General features: G+C 38.4%; 1 protein-coding gene across 1 annotated transcript; it reads left to right on the top strand.

Annotated features, from left to right (window-relative positions):
• Positions 1–382: 382 nt before the first annotated feature.
• On the top strand, positions 383–16851 carry abcc12 (ATP binding cassette subfamily C member 12). The gene is made up of 31 exons (XM_088412838.1): positions 383–494; positions 643–674; positions 3057–3147; positions 3218–3324; positions 3410–3556; positions 3657–3804; positions 3943–4179; positions 4596–4769; positions 4843–4990; positions 5744–5892; positions 6218–6325; positions 7080–7391; positions 7472–7596; positions 8724–8796; positions 9499–9702; positions 9983–10117; positions 10212–10296; positions 10974–11024; positions 11211–11303; positions 11393–11496; positions 12156–12338; positions 12725–12951; positions 13022–13159; positions 13234–13423; positions 13577–13666; positions 13754–13943; positions 14215–14374; positions 14442–14520; positions 14896–15009; positions 15150–15314; positions 16473–16851. Exons 3-31 carry the CDS (start codon positions 3100–3102, stop codon positions 16575–16577), a joined length of 4089 nt encoding a protein of 1362 aa, XP_088268964.1. The 5' UTR covers positions 383–494; positions 643–674; positions 3057–3099; the 3' UTR covers positions 16578–16851.
• The last annotated feature ends 612 nt before the right edge of the window (positions 16852–17463 follow it).

The following is a 17463-nucleotide window of genomic DNA, read 5'->3' as shown; positions in this document are numbered from 1 at the left end:
AAAAGTTGTAAATCGGAGATGAAATCACGAATATGAGTAAAATTTGTACATTTAAAGAAAAATATCATTTTCAAGAAAAATTCCATTTTCAGGTGCTTTTTTTCATGGATATTATAAACATTCCAAATTTAGTCAAATTTGACAGAATGAGATCTGAAGTTGCCATTTCACGAAAAGACCTCTGTGTACAAGTAATTAGAATTTTACTTAGAGGAAAAAGAGAAAATTATTTTGTCTTTTTTTACTTGGTGTGCGCACAATCAAATAATTTGTCTGAAGTGGCTCCAACAGGATGTGCGTGTGAGAGAGAGAGAGCACGAGAGAGAGGAAGTGTGTGTGTATGCGCCTCAGTGCTACACGTGCTCACCTCTACTCATTGTAACCTTTGAAGCTCGTTGAGTAACAAAACAGAGCAGAAAAAAATGCTGCTTCAGTCTTTGTAGAAACTTGGATTGTGCCTCACGCTGCCCTCCCCATCCTTCACGCATGTGCAGGTAATTCAGTTTTAAATAATACTGTAACTACTGTGATCATTTCTATATATACTGCATCATTTTAAAACTTCATAGAGAACTTTGTGTTTGTATCCATATTGACTTAACTCTCTATTACTCCCCAATGACGTTACTATCCATCTTGAAGAAGACATCTTTCTTTACATCACTCACAGAGAGGTAAGTTTATTTATTTGTATTACCTCATTACAATGGGACTGAGTTTCATAGCTCAGATCAGCTTTAAGTTTATAAAGATCAAGTTTATAATGTTTTCATGAAGATGCATAATTTTAACTCTATAATACAGTAGTTTACCATTCTTGGCATCCAATATGATTTTTGATCAAAAGATCATTGTCAGGGTTTGGTTAAAAAAATTAACAACATAAATAGTCAACATTGACAAAAGGATGAAAAGGGATTATAGGCAATAGAATAAACTATTTTTTACTCAGAGAGAAAGTCAATCCAACAATGTTAATGACAATAATATGCAAGGCGGGGCCATTCTAAACATTGCATTTTGATTAATGTTGCATTTTTGGATTAGGAACTGTTTTAATTCATCTCAGGGGGCTGTCCCTTTTTTCATCACAGTTGCTCAGAGGCGACCAATCATGCCTCACCTGTTTTCAGTGTTTGATCATAGCTGAGCCATGATTGGTCAAATGCTACTCTCAGAATCCACATCACATGTTATTTTATGATGACAGTCTACAATATAAGTTGCAGTCATGTATTCAATTATTGCGACTTTTGGTATTAAATTATTGCAACGTTTAATTATTATTCAGTGCAATGAATATTATAATTGCCTACCTTCTATATATAATTTGTAAATGCAGCTGTAATGAACTGGGAAAAACATTCATCTGCTAATTTTGAATGGCATCTGTAAGCAGGAGAGTTAAGACCTAGAAGAACACCGAAGTAAAGAAATAAAAAGGTGTTATACACGAAAATAAAAATAAGACCCATAAACTAAAGTTGTGGAGACTGGAAGACAGACTCGGAAACTAGAAACTATTAAAACAGTTTACGAAGACTAGACTTCAAGCAAACTAAAGGTCCATAGCAATGGCATAGAAACTGATCCATCATTGAAGAAAACTAGTCACAAGTAAATATAGGACCTTAAATGACAAAGGTGACAACTGCATAAAAATAACAAAACTTTACAATTAACGGATATCTCAACAGTAATAATTGAAAAAGGAAAACCAGTCCATTAGGTATTTTACCAGTGCTTCAGATTGGATAGTGGGTGACCGAATGTGATCTATAACATAACTTTTGATATCATTTCATACCAAAACAAATAGGTATTGTGATTCCAATAAGTGTGTACTATGCAACAATACACACAAAGTGAATGCAAACTCCTCGCGGATGAAACAATTATCTGGAATTTTTTTTTTCGTTTTTTTCCTACATAGCCAACAGGCAAGGCGCGTCAGACGGGGTAACGTTTGTCTATTAAAGCCTCTTTTAAAGCTACTTCTTACCAACTGGTTGGTTATATTGACGAAGCACTAATTGAAGATGAATATAGCACACAGCCCCAAGCTGTTGCACTCAGGCAGGAGGCTGGGGTAAATTACTGTATGTCAAATACTTTCCTGAATTGTAGATTAATACGTTTTGGCAGACTGCCATTAACTTTATGAAGAAATGTTTATGGAAATTTCTGTTAACAAAAAAGTTCTAATCTAAACTGACCATGTTGTATAATTTAGGTTTTTCAAAGTACTGTATGTGCATTTTGCCCGGATAACAGCTTTGCACATCTTGGTAATTTCTTAGTCAACTTTATAATGTGGTTGATGTTTTATGAACTTGAATCAATTTCACTTCAGAGCTGTGACCTATCAAGAGTTAGGAGCTTAACTTTATTTAGTTTAAGTAAGTCCTGGAGAATAGAAAGCTAGTTTTTTCGCTTCTTTTCCCCAGGCGGAAACGGGACGCATGTTCATAGAAAATGCAAACGGGAAATCCTCAAGGAACTATCCTGGGTACAATTCTCTTTATCTTAGAGCAGCGCCTCGATTATATTTTGCCAAGCACTCCAGTCTAAAATTTTTGTGTAAATTAGTGTAAATCCTTTCCTCTTATAGCGATCTGCTTAAGCATTTAGAAAAGAACGTCCAGGAATGAATGATTTCTCACAACAAGGCAATCACAGATTACAACATCTATTTACAAGGAGAGTTGTAAAGTGTGCAAGCAAACTATGGGACGAAGAAAAAAAAAAGCCACGTGACAGCACAAGTACAGCATCTTATTATATAACGATAATCAACCGCGGGCCCGCAATAGATTTTAACTCAGTCCAGACCGAGATAACAGCTTCTCTCTGTTATAACAGTTTTCATTTCCTGGCTGTTAGCTCAAGGTCATATCAATATACTTTATGGAGTAGCTGCTCAAAAAATGCAGAGAATTACCATTCCAAATGTAATTCCAAAATGTATCATCTCAGACTTGGATGGTACAGCAGTTTTGTTTTGTTTTTTTATGTCATTTTTTTTCTCGCTTAATATTTTCTTCTGCTCACCTAAGGTTGGCAAAGTGGTAAATGCTGTGCGTCTGACTACAAGACAGGATGAAGGCAGAGGATTGTGTTCTAAAGAAAAGTAAACACCAGTATTGTGTAAGTGCATAAGAAAAAAATACGTCTTCTTTTGCTTTATCAGTGGCCCAACACTTGTTTGGACTTTTAGATCAAAGAAACCAAAAATGGCGGCAGCAAGACTTCAGCCACGCCGCTTTTTGGGAAGTACACGCAGAGTATGCAGACCCTCAAACCTTTCCGTTGGACCTCGACACAGTCAGTGCAATTCACTTTGCTGTGCTTCATTTTCAAATGTCGTTCACCAGTGCTAACACAAAGTCTGTTGCCTTCTTCTGTCTAGCTCCCACCCGATGGACAATGCGGGGTTCCTGTCCTTCTCCACGTTCTCATGGATGACCTTCATGATGTGGGACATATTTCGAAATAGGCTGGACATGAGCTCCCTCAACCTGTCGCCTCTGGATGAGTCCAGTGGAAGCATGGACAGGTCCAGAGCTCTTCTTTTTGAATCTTAGAGAATGTTGAATTGAGGCAAGTGGAATCTTAAAAGCTCTTAAAGATCTTAACAGACTTTCTACTCTCATCAGACTCCAGAGACTCTGGGACAAGGAAGTAGCAAAGTCAGGTCAGGAAAAGGCCTCTTTGGTCCGAGTCATTCTTCGTTTCCAAAGAACCAGGCTTATTGTCTCCGCCATTGCCGGGGTCATCGCCATGGTGTCAGCGTTTCTTGGTCCGGTGAGTTAAATTCCATCTTGTAACGTCTCTTAAACATTGGCTTCTGACAAATCTATCCCTGGTCCAGTAGGCTTTGATCTTGGATTTTTTGTTTTTGTTTTTATCCACCATTGTAACACCATTTTCTTTCTCTACCAGTCTATTTGGGTCCACCGGATCCTGCTTTATGTAGCCGACTCCTCCAAGTCAACCCCGCTGTATGGTATCGGCCTCTGCTTCGCGCTATTCAGCTCGGAGTTCTGCAAGGCCTTTTTCGTATCGCTGCTGTGGGCTCTCAATATACGTACCGCAGTTCGGCTAAAGGGAGCCTTCAGCACCATGGCCTACCGGAAGGTCATCTCGTTGCGTGTGCACAGCGGCATCTCCATGGGAGAAGTAAGTTTTCTTACTTTCTTTCTTTCTTTGTTTTAAAGCAAAACTCACACAGTGAGACCAATAAGCATTGGGGAACTTAAAATTTTAGTGCAAAGTTCACCCATTAAAAAGGTAAAAGAGGTTTGTCATTTTCATCATAGGTACACATCAACCATGAAAACGAGAAAAAGAAAAGAAATCACAATCACTGTATTAGTTTCAAACAAATTATTTGTGAAAATTGGTGACCAAGAAATATTGGGCAGATTGCCTAATACTTATTGACCGCACTGTATGTAGTGTGTGTGTGTGTGTATATATATACATTTATACTGTATTTATCCCTGTACGTTGCTGTTAATGAGTGTTCGCTGTTTACGACTGTTCTTTAGTGGTCCTGTTTCGAACAAACATTAACATTTACTCTTTTTGCATAGATCATTAACATCCTGACTAACGACGGCCATCTAATTCATGAAGCCGTGTTGTTCAGCAGCTTCTTGATATCGACCCCGGTGCTCTTCTTTTTGTCCATCTTCTATGCCTGCTACATCTTGGGCGTCACTGCACTAATAGGTGTCGGTACCTACCTCGTCTTCGTCCCACTGCAGGTCAGGAAACCATTGCGCCTTCAGCATTTTTTGAAAATTATTGAGGTCACTAATGCTTTCCCCTTGCATTCAGTTTTACATGGCTAAGCTCATCAACAGTTTTCGACACAAAGCCATCTTAATGACAGACAGTCGCGTTCGCACCGTGAATGAAATCCTCAACAGCATCAAGCTCATCAAGATGTACGCCTGGGAAGAGTCCTTTGAGAAGAAGATTGCAGGTGTGGCAAACATTTTGGGAGGCATTGAGAACAAATGAACAAACAGGATTTATTATGCCAGAATTGCAAGCATCATAAATGAAAAAATCAAATCGTCAGCTTTTGGCCCTTCAAACATCGGCCAAAAATAATTGGCCAAATGTAGATGAATAATGATGCGATAACACCGATATCATTATTTAGTAGACATAAAATCATATCATAACCTTGTATCCTTAAATATATATCATTAAATTTGTTGATAAGGACATTCTGCGGACCGGTGAAAATCTGCAAATAATTGGCACTTATTGAAATGCAAAGAGAGGAAACAAATACTTTTTTCTTTTAAATTCCTTAAATCGACTGGCAGAAGTAAAAAAAAAATCAAAGTATGATTGATAATGTGTAAAGAAATTCTCCATGATATTTTGAGTTCACAGTATGTTTCAAGAATAAACTCATTCAAACTGAGAGGAATAATATACAATAATAATAAGTATACCAAGGACGAATACCGATACCAAGTATTGAAATCTGGGCTGGGCTGATATCTGGCCTTATTTCATGGTATCAGTCTCTCTTGCAAACTAGAAATGACTATTTAGAAAAAGTAAGAACAATCCATTAAAATCATCAAATTTAAGAAAAATGCTTTATTGGAATAGATTAAATCTTTTTTTTTTTCTTAATTTAAGTTGTTGTTGTTTTTTTTATCACAAGACAGCAGTAATCTTGCTGGGTGTTTTTTGTTTGTTTGTTTGTTTTCTTTAGAGTTGAGACAAAATGAGAAAAGACACCTGCGCTTGGCCAGTTACATCCTGAACACCAACATCAGCACAACCACCATCATCCCCGTCCTGGCCACTGTGCTCACCTTCATGCTCCACACCTTATTGGGCAAGAAGCTGGACACCACTGAAGTGAGTATACCAGAACTAGTAAGTAACAAATAGTGTACTTGAGAACTATTGTGGAAAGGTACCACTTTGTTACTTTAAGCTACGTGTTATGTTACTAATTCTGCAGACCCTGGGAAGAGTTCATTGAAACGACAAGACACAATGTCTGAAATCTGATCTGACCAAAAAAATAAATAAAATCACATCTACATGTGCTGTAAACTTTGCAGCCAATAGAAATGAAGCATAATGAAGAGCCATGACTGTTTGGGTTAAATTATTACAATTTCATGTAACAAGTATTAAAACTTAATGATAATGATGATGTTTTGTGTGTCATCACCAGGCCTTCACCACTATGGCCATCTTCAACTCCTTGCGCTTCTGCCTGGCTCTCATGCCAATGTGTGTGAAGTCTCTTGCCGAAGGCCTTGTGTCCGTGGCACGTCTCAAGGTAGGTCATTTGAAACTGTTCGTTTCCCCTTATCCTCATCAATTCTGTAAGGTGGTTCTGGTAAATAGGTTTTGGCCATTACCAGTTGTAATCTGTCTTCTGGTATACTCCTCCAACATTTTACACATGTTCTTTTCTAATCCCCTTTTCCTCCCCTTTGAATGGGGTTCCACAGGGTTCAATTTTGAGGCCCCTGCTGTTCTTATTGTGTTTGCTGCCCCTGTGTTCGATCTCAAGTACCCTATTTTCACGGCCATAAGTCGCACTTTAAAAGTCTTTAATTATCACCAAAATTGACGAGGCGTCTTCGAGTTCGGGCGTGAAAGAGGAGGCTAAAGGCATGCCCCCACTAGGTAACAGTAAATTTCACCTATAAAGAGACACGCTTACTACAAAGGACAGTTTAAACTAAAAGCTATCGGCGATGCAGCGCAACATGGAAATAGTTCAGTTGCGAGAGGGTTTAAAATCCATGATTCCATGGTTCACAAATGGAGAAAACAAGAAAATGTTTGTTTGTTTTCGCAGAAACAAGGCAAGGTGGTTATGTGTGTGTTATATACTGAAAAACCACCCTTAACTACAGCCTGACTCTTTAAATATGGTGCGTCTTACGGTAAACATATTTTTTTTCTTTCACTGAGGAAGACAGTCAGATCGATTTCATGATTTTATGACAAAAATGTTGGAAAGGTGAACCCCTCCTGCCTTGCACCACCCCTAGTGCTCGTATAACTTCCATCTTTCTCTCCAGAAACTGTTGCTGATCCAGAATCCAGATCCCTATTTGCAGCAGAGGGAAGCCAGCGACTTGGCCATTGAGATGAGAAATGCTACCTTGTCCTGGAACAAACCAGAAGGCTTGGGTGACGTCCACCCGCCCGGTGTGGTCAACGGGGGGATGGTGATGGCCAACGGAGAAATTGGACTCAAGGCCGATGAGCAATCTGACTTTCAGCCCACTTTGAGGAACATTTCCTTCTCGCTTCCCAAGGGCAAGTTGCTGGGTGTCTGCGGTAATGTGGGAAGTGGAAAGACCTCACTGATTTCGAGCATTTTGGAGCAGGTAAATTGCACCGCTCGCATTACCTCCGCCAAGGCACTCATGTCCGATGTGAAGACCTACCTGCCTTTGTGTTTTTTTAGATGCACCTCCTCCAGGGTTCAGTCTCGGCTGACGGGACCTTTGCATACGTTTCTCAGCAGGCCTGGATCTTCCACGGAACTGTTCAAGAAAACATCTTGATGGGGAACCCCCTGGACAAAACCAAGTAATGGACTCTGAAAAAGGGACAAATGATTGACTGCAATATTCACAAACAAAAAAATTGAGACTATTGTAATCACAGATGCATAGATATCGCCGGTACAATGCACCGGCAGATGTAAAATTAAAAAAAAAAAAGTCAAAACATTGTGTCACTAGTTATTAGAGGGAAAAAAAGATCCTTTGTCCAATCATCTGCCCATCACCATGTTGTTACACCAATAATCAATACAATTATGATCATTTACTTGCCTTATTGTGACTCTTTCTGTTAGTACTGATTTTAGTACCATTACTAGTTACAAAACATCTACTGTTACAGTTTTATATTACTACTATTAAGAATACTATTGTGACATTTATTATTATCATCATGACTACTGCTTCCATTACTTTTACTGTTATTACAATTATTACAGTTTCTACCAATACTTTTTCAAACTGCTGCTGTCTGTTACTACTACAACAACTATAATGATTATTAATTGTACAGTACTGCAAATTGTACACCAACACCCAACTACAACCTCTCTTATTATTATATTTAGTCCTATTACTTGCTACTGTTATTGTTAGCATTACGAATGCACGTTGTGTTGAACAGGGATAACCTAAGTAAAACTAAGGCTGTTTAAAAGTTGAAAATGTGCATCTGTTTATGTAACTGTACTTATTTACAACAACGATTTCTGCTGTTATTTTTTTCGAGTCCACAGTCTTTTACAAATGTCACCGTACTAAATGCAACTCTTTGTCAGAGACTAATTTAAAGAGGGAAACTCCTCAAGATGAACTAGTATGACTATTAACATTACAATGTTTACTTCTACTCTGACTAAGCACGGTACAACTATAACTGCCACTAAAGTATTACTGAAAGTACTGTAAAAATGTCATATTATGTAGTTTTTAAAATAAATAAGCTTACAAAACATTTTGTCAGACCACTCCAGTTTTAGACTAGGATTAAATGAAGTTAATGTATGTACAGAACATATCGTACATGCACATATCACTTTTCATAAGTCAACATGTACAGTGCATTCATTCATGTTTTCTCCTTTCTCTGGTTTTGAATGAAATATTGAGGAATTTAGGCCGTTGTGTTCATGTTTGACCCTCTTTGTGCAGATATGAAAACGTTTTGGACGTGTGCAGCCTTAGGCCTGATCTGAAGATACTCCCACATGCTGATCATACAGAGGTACTGTATGTTCTACTGTTTTTATGTCTGCTGTTATTTCTGTTGCTGCTGTTGATTTCTAATGTTGTGACAATCTGTTACTTGATTTATCTATTGTCATTGTCTCATTTTGTTACGTAATTTAATGGATTATTGCTTATTTATGTTGATGAGTCAAATATTGATGATATATGGCGATTATTTTTACTTGTTACCCTTTATTTACTCTAATCATTTATTGTAGTTGTTTATAAGTAACTCTAGTATAATTATTTATTAGACATAAATCCATATCATAAGCGTGTGTCCTTAAATCAATATAAATCATAAAACCTGTTAACGTCATTCTGTGGATATGTCCTTCCAAACAAAGCAAATCTTAATTTTTACAATCATTGATTGAAACGCAAGGAATTTGTGCAAAGACTTTAACAGGATGTCACTACACACAATATAGAAAGTTCCAGTTTGTTTTAAAACAATCATAAATATGCATCTGAATAGAAGTTTTTTTTAAATAGAATATTTATTATGGTATTTATTAGGTACCAGACTGACCCGTCAATCAACCGATGAATTGCTCATTTTTATTTTTATCTGCCCCCAAAAATCCATACCGATAGGGTCCTAATCGCTATTACCGTTATTGATTTCTCCTGTAAATATTTTCTAATGTTGATTCCCATCTTCATTGTTGATTTCTATTGTTATTGTTGTAAACAGATCGGAGAGCGTGGCCTGAACTTATCGGGCGGCCAGAAGCAGAGGATCAGCCTGGCTCGGGCCATCTATGCAAACAAGGACATCTTTCTGCTAGATGACCCTCTCTCAGCTGTGGACGCCCACGTGGGCAAGCACATTTTCGAGGAATGCATCAAGCGCCAGCTGCGAGGAAAGTCCATCATCCTGGTCACCCACCAGCTCCAGGTATCGGGCTTTTTACGGTATTGTGAATATGCCATAGAATTTGACCAATTGTAAATATTTGCTGAAATGCAAGATGAAGTGAATGTACTGTATAAGCTTATTGATATATATGAAGATTCACTTGATTTTCTATTCTCTAGTGCTTTAAATAACTCCTGGTAACATCATGCTACACATTGTTAATTTTTTGTTTTTATCTCAAGGAGTGAGCCTGTTGCAGGTATGGAATACAATCATTACTATTATTTTTTTATATATACTATTGTTACTACTTCCTCAGTATCTGGAGTTCTGCGATGACATTCTGGTGCTTGAAAATGGTGAGGTCCAGGAGTCAGGAAACCACCATGAGCTGATGAAAGCCAACGGACGCTACGCTCAGCTCATCAGCGGCTACCAGACAGAACAGGCCAAAGTCAGACTGGCATCAACGTGACTTTTATTCTTCTTTTTCTACCTCTTTTTCCCCAAATGAGACCAAAGCATTACCTACTTATTGTTGTGTTCAGACTAAGAAAAATGAAGTGGCTCAGTCCTTGAAGAAAATGGAGGATGACCGGCGAGAACGTGCAAACAGCGGAATCGTCAACCCAGGTTAAGACAATTATTTGTAGTACAGCTACCTGTATTTATAGCAGTTTTACAAATAGAGTATGACTACACCTGGGGGTATTTGAAGGCATATCAGGAGTTACGTCAGATTTTTAACAGGGTTTCAGCAGATATCAGCAAATCTAATATAAGGTGTTTTTATGTTTTTAAATTAATAACAAATTGATTGGAACATGGAGCAACTTGTTGTGTTCGTGACTTATTTGCAAACATTGTATGCTTATATTTTGTAATTCCTGATGCAATCTTTTGGCAAACAAGCCAGAAAAAAGAAAAAAAAAGACTAGCATGAACCTTAGATATTTACAGAGGATAGCGACTGAGACCTCTTGCAAACTGGAGAAATCCAAAAGCAATTTATGCCATGCTAAAATGGTTTGTAATTGCTTGAAGATGCTACAAGATAGCAGCAAAGCACTTTTTTGGATTAGAAAAGGCAACAGTTTGACTAAATGGAGCTCCTCCTCTCACATTAACATATTTCCTTGGCTACAAGATGACATCAAAGAACTTTTACATAAGATGTGGCTTTGGACTAATTATAACATTGCAATATTTGTCAGCTATCACTGAAGACTACTATTGTTATTTTTGCAGTTTCACTTTTTGGAGTCTTTGACTTGTGTTACTTAAGTACTAATGGCTGCTCTTCCCCACAGCTTTTGACATCACAGACGAAGATGAGATCCGAGACATAACCGGCCAAAAATGTGAGCCGCAACCTCTTCATTTAGTAGATTATTTTGATAAATCTATTTATTTACCACTCGACAATACTCAAATTTGTTTCACTTATTTTAGATGTCATTCCATAATGCAGGTGTACCAAATCAGTTATCCAAAGATGTGTGTTTGTTTGAATATTTGTATTATAGTGTGTCATAAAATTTCCACAGCAAAGGATGGCGAGCAGCTAGTCAGCAAGGAGTTGTCCACAGAGGGCAATGTCACCTGGAGGACTTACGGACAGTACTGCAAGGCAGCAGGAGGTTGAAAACATGCAGACATACTTTATGCAGTATTCACAAACACAAACACAAACATAATGCATGTACATATTTGTGGTCCTTTTGTTCAGGTTACATGATCATTTTCCTCTGCGTGGTGAACTTTGTACTGATGATTGGCTGCACCGCCTTCTCCAACTGGTGGCTCAGTTATTGGCTTGGCCAAGGCAGTGGGGTGAGAACACATGGACACACAAGCACACATGCATACACACGTTACTCGCACATGTACATGTACGACAACATGGTTTATTCAAATGATCGAGATGTGTGTTTTCATGTTCTACACATGCCCATTTAAAACTCCAGTCCAAAAACAGCTATTAATACACATTTCAGTTTACTCTAACTACTATGATTACAAGTACTGTATTACTATTACAGCAACACCAACTATTACTACTAATCTTACTACTACTGCAATTAAAATGACTACAGTTTAGACTATTATATGTAGTGTTTCTACTATAACCACTCATAAAATTACACTAATATTAATACAAATATTGTTATCATTAGAAGTATTACTACTTGTTCTGATTCCACTATTACTTTAACTTCTACTATTAAAATACTCTAGTATACTGCCCCACTCAATATTCCTACTACTCTTACAACTATTCCTATTAGAATTATGACTATTATGACTGTTATGCTGCTATTACAATTACCATTTTTAATATTTGCTGTTATCACAGTATTTTTATTCTTACTGCTAGTAAGTTTTAAAATGTTCTACTACTGCTGCTCTATGTAGAAGAGAGAAGACAAGCAGAGGTGGTAGGAACAAATTTAGAGTCCTCGGTGCTAATACATTGACCTTGTTGTGTTCAGTTAACCAACGGAACAATATCAGAGCAGAACGACATTTCCAAAAACCCAGACCTGCACTTTTATCAGCTGGTCTACGGCATATTGGTGTTGACTTTGCTTACCCTGGCTGTGGTGAAGACCTTCTTCTTCACTCATGTCACCTTGAATGCTTCCTGCCACTTCCACGACACCATGCTGAAGAAGGTACACAGCTCCTTATGACATAAACATTGCTATATTTTTTGGACCCTCCATTGTTGAATCATTATGTAACGGTTTGTAATTTTTTTTTAATAAAAACAGAATACAAAGATTTGCAAATCATTTTCCAACACATTAGTGTATGGTTTCGTATTTTACAGGTGGGTCTAGGAAATCTAATATATACATTTGTCTGCCGGTAACAATGAAATCATTTGGTACTTTTGATGTATAAGGTTGAGCACCAGTCCCATATCTGGAGAATATGATGCTGCTTTCTCTTGTATGATGCATTTATGTTACGTTTTCTCGGGCTACAAATGGTGTGCTGTATATGCATATTTGTTTTTTGCTTATGCTAAATAACGCTAATTGATTTTTGATACCAGATTATGCGCTGTCCCATGAGCTTCTTTGACACCACGCCAACGGGACGCATTCTCAACCGCTTCTCCAAAGACCAGGAGGAGTTGGACATTATTCTCCCGCCCAACATGGATCCCTTCTTGCAGTTCGGCCTGCTGGTGACCTGCACAGTGGTCATCATCTCTGCCGTCTTCCCTCCCATGCTCATCGCAGTGCTCATTATGGGAATTTTGTTCACGGTCTTGCTCTTGTGCGTTGACGGCACTTTGGTCCGCAAGGGTCTGTGATATGTACCTCATACAAAGAGTTTGTTTCTGTAGCATGTTCCAGAGGAGCATCCGCATGATGAAGCAAATGGAGAACATCAGCCGCTCTCCTTGCATTTCCCTCACCCAATCCACATTGCAAGGCCTCAGCACCATCCACGCCTACAACATGAGAGATAGCCACATCGAGCTGTAAGATAACCATTGCGGCTGCCTTGCTGAGCCTCCTTCTCGGTACACCAAAACTGTCCCGTCTTGTGTCATAGCTTCAAATCCTTGAACGACATCAACTCCAACCACTACATGCTCTTCACCGCTGGGACCCGCTGGCTGTCCTTCAGGCTTGACTTCATGGCAGCTGTGTTGACTTTGTTCGTTTCGCTCTTTGTGGTTATGAGTAATAATGAGAAAATCAGTCCATCTCTGAAGGGCCTGGCTTTGTCCTACACCATACAGGTAAGTGGAAATAGGCGGTGGCATAGTGTTAAAAAGTCCATTTGGCAGAGTGACTGAGACTAAAGGTGGAAGAAGTGTGATTGTACAACTAAATATTGGTACTTTGTTAGTTTCCAACTCTGGACTTGGCATTATTTTGTGATGTGTGTGCAGTTAACAGGCATGCTCCAGTACGTGGTGAGGCAATCCACAGAGGTGCAGGCCAGGTTCAACTCAGTGGAGAGGCTGCAGGAGTACATCACGGTCAGAGAGCTCTTTAGAACCCTAACACATCAATCCTCATTAGATGGTCACGCGGATGGATCTGAAATCTAATGTTCCCGTAAGCAGATTTGTACGTCTGAGGGTCCCAGACACATGGAGAACGCTAACGTCCCAAAGAACTGGCCCTCGAGCGGGTCCATCACTTTCCAGAACTATAAGATGAAGTACCGGGAGAACACGCCCATTGTGCTGAATGGGCTGCGTTTTCTCATCCGTGCTGGAGAGAAGCTGGGCATCGTGGGAAGGACAGGTTCTGGTGAGGCTTTACAAACACCTTGTCCTGTTCCTTAAGCATATGTTATTCCATTTTTTTTTTTTATTCCTTCCACTTGGCATGCATCTTCCACATAATTCAGCCAATTCACATTCCCAATATCAACATATTGCTTGTCATATACACAAAGAATTCAATTCATTGTTTACTTGGCAAAAACAAAAATCTACCAAAAGCAACCCATGAAAACTTATTATGAGACATCATGATCTCCAGTCAACCCCGTTCTCCATCTGGTGAACGCTATTTGCAGGCAAGTCCTCTTTAGGAGTGGCGCTATTCCGGCTGGTGGAGCCTGTGGCGGGAAGCATCCTGATCGACGGAGTTGACATCTCCACCATCGGTCTGCAAGATCTCCGTAGCAAACTGTCCATCATCCCGCAAGATCCTGTACTTTTCATCGGCACGGTCAGGTAACCAAAGAGCAAGCCAACGCTCATTTGCGTTGTTACTGAAGACCAACTGTGTCCAAATCGACAGGCACAACCTGGACCCATTTAACAGCTGCAGCGACAAAGAAATCTGGGCGGCGCTGGAAAGGACCTACATGAAGGACACGGTGAGCCATCTGTGCATCACTAGATCATTTTTCCCACGTTCAAACTCTTGGCTGAAGCTACACAGTTAAGGTTATAAAGATAATAGTGTTTGCAGTGTAAAAAGCTGGACAGCAACAAAACGTTTTATTCGCAATAACAGATTGAATGACATTTCAAGTGATTTTTGGGGAAAGCGCAATATCAAAAGTAGGGTTGCAACTAATGATTATTTTACATTTTTTTAACACTCCTTTAGCTAAACACTAGGGGAAAAAATGAAAAACCTATGGTCTTAAAATTGAATGTCTGTACTTTTCAAAAAAAAGTAAGTAAAAGCACATCTTTGGGATTGAATGTTAACCATTATCTCTCTCTCTCTCTCGCTCTCTTTGCAGATCTCCAAACTGGAAGGTCAGCTTGAGGCGCAGGTGTTTGAGAACGGAGAGAACTTCTCAGTGGGAGAGCGCCAGTTGATATGCATGGCGAGAGCGCTGCTTCGCAACTCCAAGGTTTGAACACCACTATATACCAATTGTTATCATTGCTTTGTTGTACTGACACGCTCCTGCACCATTCCACGTATCCTTAACTCCAACCCATCAAACGGTGCCCCTGGTTAAAAATTCAAATCTGTGGTAAAAATGTTCAGATCATTATTTTGGATGAGGCGACGGCGTCCATTGATGCCGAGACGGACGCCCTGATCCAGACTACCATCAGAGACGGCTTCAAGGATTGCACGATGCTCACTATCGCCCATCGTATCAACACCGTCATTCACGCTGACCGCATTCTGGTCATGGACAACGGAAAGGTCTCTCTCTCACTCTCTCTCATTCTCACACACACGCTCACACACATACAATTGATTTGACGATGTATTGAATTTATGAACACAATACAAAGGGAAATGAATGGAACAAAACTTATAATTAAATTAATAGTGGTTTTGTACTTTGCATGTTCAAATGGAGTAAGAAGACGTTCATAAACTTGTCAGGTCCTACGCCTTGTTTTTGCTAAATTATTACATGATATTCAAATACTAGATAAATTATACATAGTACAGTAAAACTCCTCTACAACGAAACCTGCATGTGCAAAAATAACCCGCAGTGTGAAAAAATCTTCATGCATTGAACCCTTTCCCTCTTTCTTACTTCCCCCCTACAAGTTAAAATTCCCCTGTTGCATAATACAAAATATTGTTTTCTACGTTTGCCTAGCATTGAAATTCACTATGGCGAAAACAAGCCTGCAGCAAAAGTCTAGCTTGGTTTAAACGCCGGCATGCATTTTGCAGCATTTTATACTCAAGTCTGGCTTTCCCTTACAGTCAGATGATATTCTCCCATACTCTAGGTGGCAGTAAATGGACTTTACAGCAACCAAACAACACTATAACAGAGGTACATCATCCTAGTCGATTCAAACGATCTAAACAGACTCGTCAACTCTCTCCAATGTGGTGCTCACTATGCAAAGCATAAAGCTGTTTGTACTAGTGAAATTTGATGAGCAATAGTTCGCCTGTCATGTTTTCCGCTAATAAAGAAATTCCGGAAGGTACTCGTTGCGGAAAATCTGGCCTGCGCAGACTCAGTCAGATTTTAGAGTGCACAACATGTTTTTTATGTTTACATAGACATAGATTTGCTATAGTGAAAAATCCCCTGTTGTGAAAAATGTCTGGCTGCACACATGATTTCATTGTAGAGGAGTTCCACTGCAAAAAAAAAATGTAATATGTCATCGATAAGACAAACAGAAATAAACAGGCTTCTTATTTCACAATTTATTACAGACCGTCAAGTTTCATGCTTGATTCATGTATTTAAATAACACTGTCTTTTTAAACCTTTCTTTGAAAACAGTTTATGAGTCACATTTTTTATTGTCTTAGTAGTTATGGCCTGTCTTGAGTTATGCGCTGCAGATGACAAACTTTATAACCCAAACTCTAAACTTACAGGCAGCAGAACTGGACACTCCAGACGTGTTATCCAAACAGTCCAACTCTTTGTTCTCCTCGCTTCTGGAGGCTACAAACACCATGAGCGCATCGGAAGCAAATTGATGTACATCCGATATGTTCTTCCTTTTATGGATCTTGCACATGTGGTCACAGTAGTGACCGTAGAGGAAATGCATGTTCTTCTGCATTTTGTTTTTGTTTGCATTTTCTTGGCGAGAGAGGGTTAGAAAGAGAGAGAGAGAGATAATGTGTATTTAAAACTACTATTTATTGATTCATGTACGACATGTTTGTCTTTGCAATCACTTTTTCAATCGTCTTGTGAAACTTAAATCATATATATCTATATCTATCTATATATATATATATATATATATATATATATATATATATATATATATATATATATATATATATATATATATATCTATCTATCTATCTATCTATCTATATATATATATATATATATATATATATATATATATATATATATATATATATATATATATATATATATATATATATATATATATATATATACAATGTACTGCAGTATATACACGTATACACAAAAGAAAACTGATTTTTTGTAAACGCTTTGCTCATTTTTGGCCACACGGTGGCGGCAGTGGACTTTGTCTGGCTACTCTCAGTAAATAACCTTTTTATTTTGCTCTCAGCAACTAACTATTGCACTTGAATCGAACGAGAATGACGTCATTTGGGGGAACATGAATCCTGTAACCTCCATTTAGAAAAAGAAAAACTAAAGTTTTCTAATGAAAGAATATTGGTGTGTTTTGTTTTGATTTGATTCAAATCATTTACCGTGAAATTTAAGCCGTTGTCTCTTTTGTCATTCATTCCAAAGAGGCTCAATGATTTTGCATCTGACAAGGAAATAAACACACACACACACACACTTTTGGCTCGATGCCAAGATAAAAAAAAAAGTAAAACTATGACAAATGATTCCAAAGTAACTGCA

Source organism: Hippichthys cyanospilos, chromosome 4 (genome assembly GCF_059441005.1).
Source record: "Hippichthys cyanospilos isolate Australia breed blue-spotted pipefish chromosome 4, RoL_Hcya_1.0, whole genome shotgun sequence".
Lineage (NCBI taxonomy): Eukaryota > Metazoa > Chordata > Actinopteri > Syngnathiformes > Syngnathidae > Hippichthys > Hippichthys cyanospilos.
The sequence above is the reverse complement of the archived record's forward strand: the minus strand, read 5'-3'. Positions and strand labels throughout refer to the sequence as shown.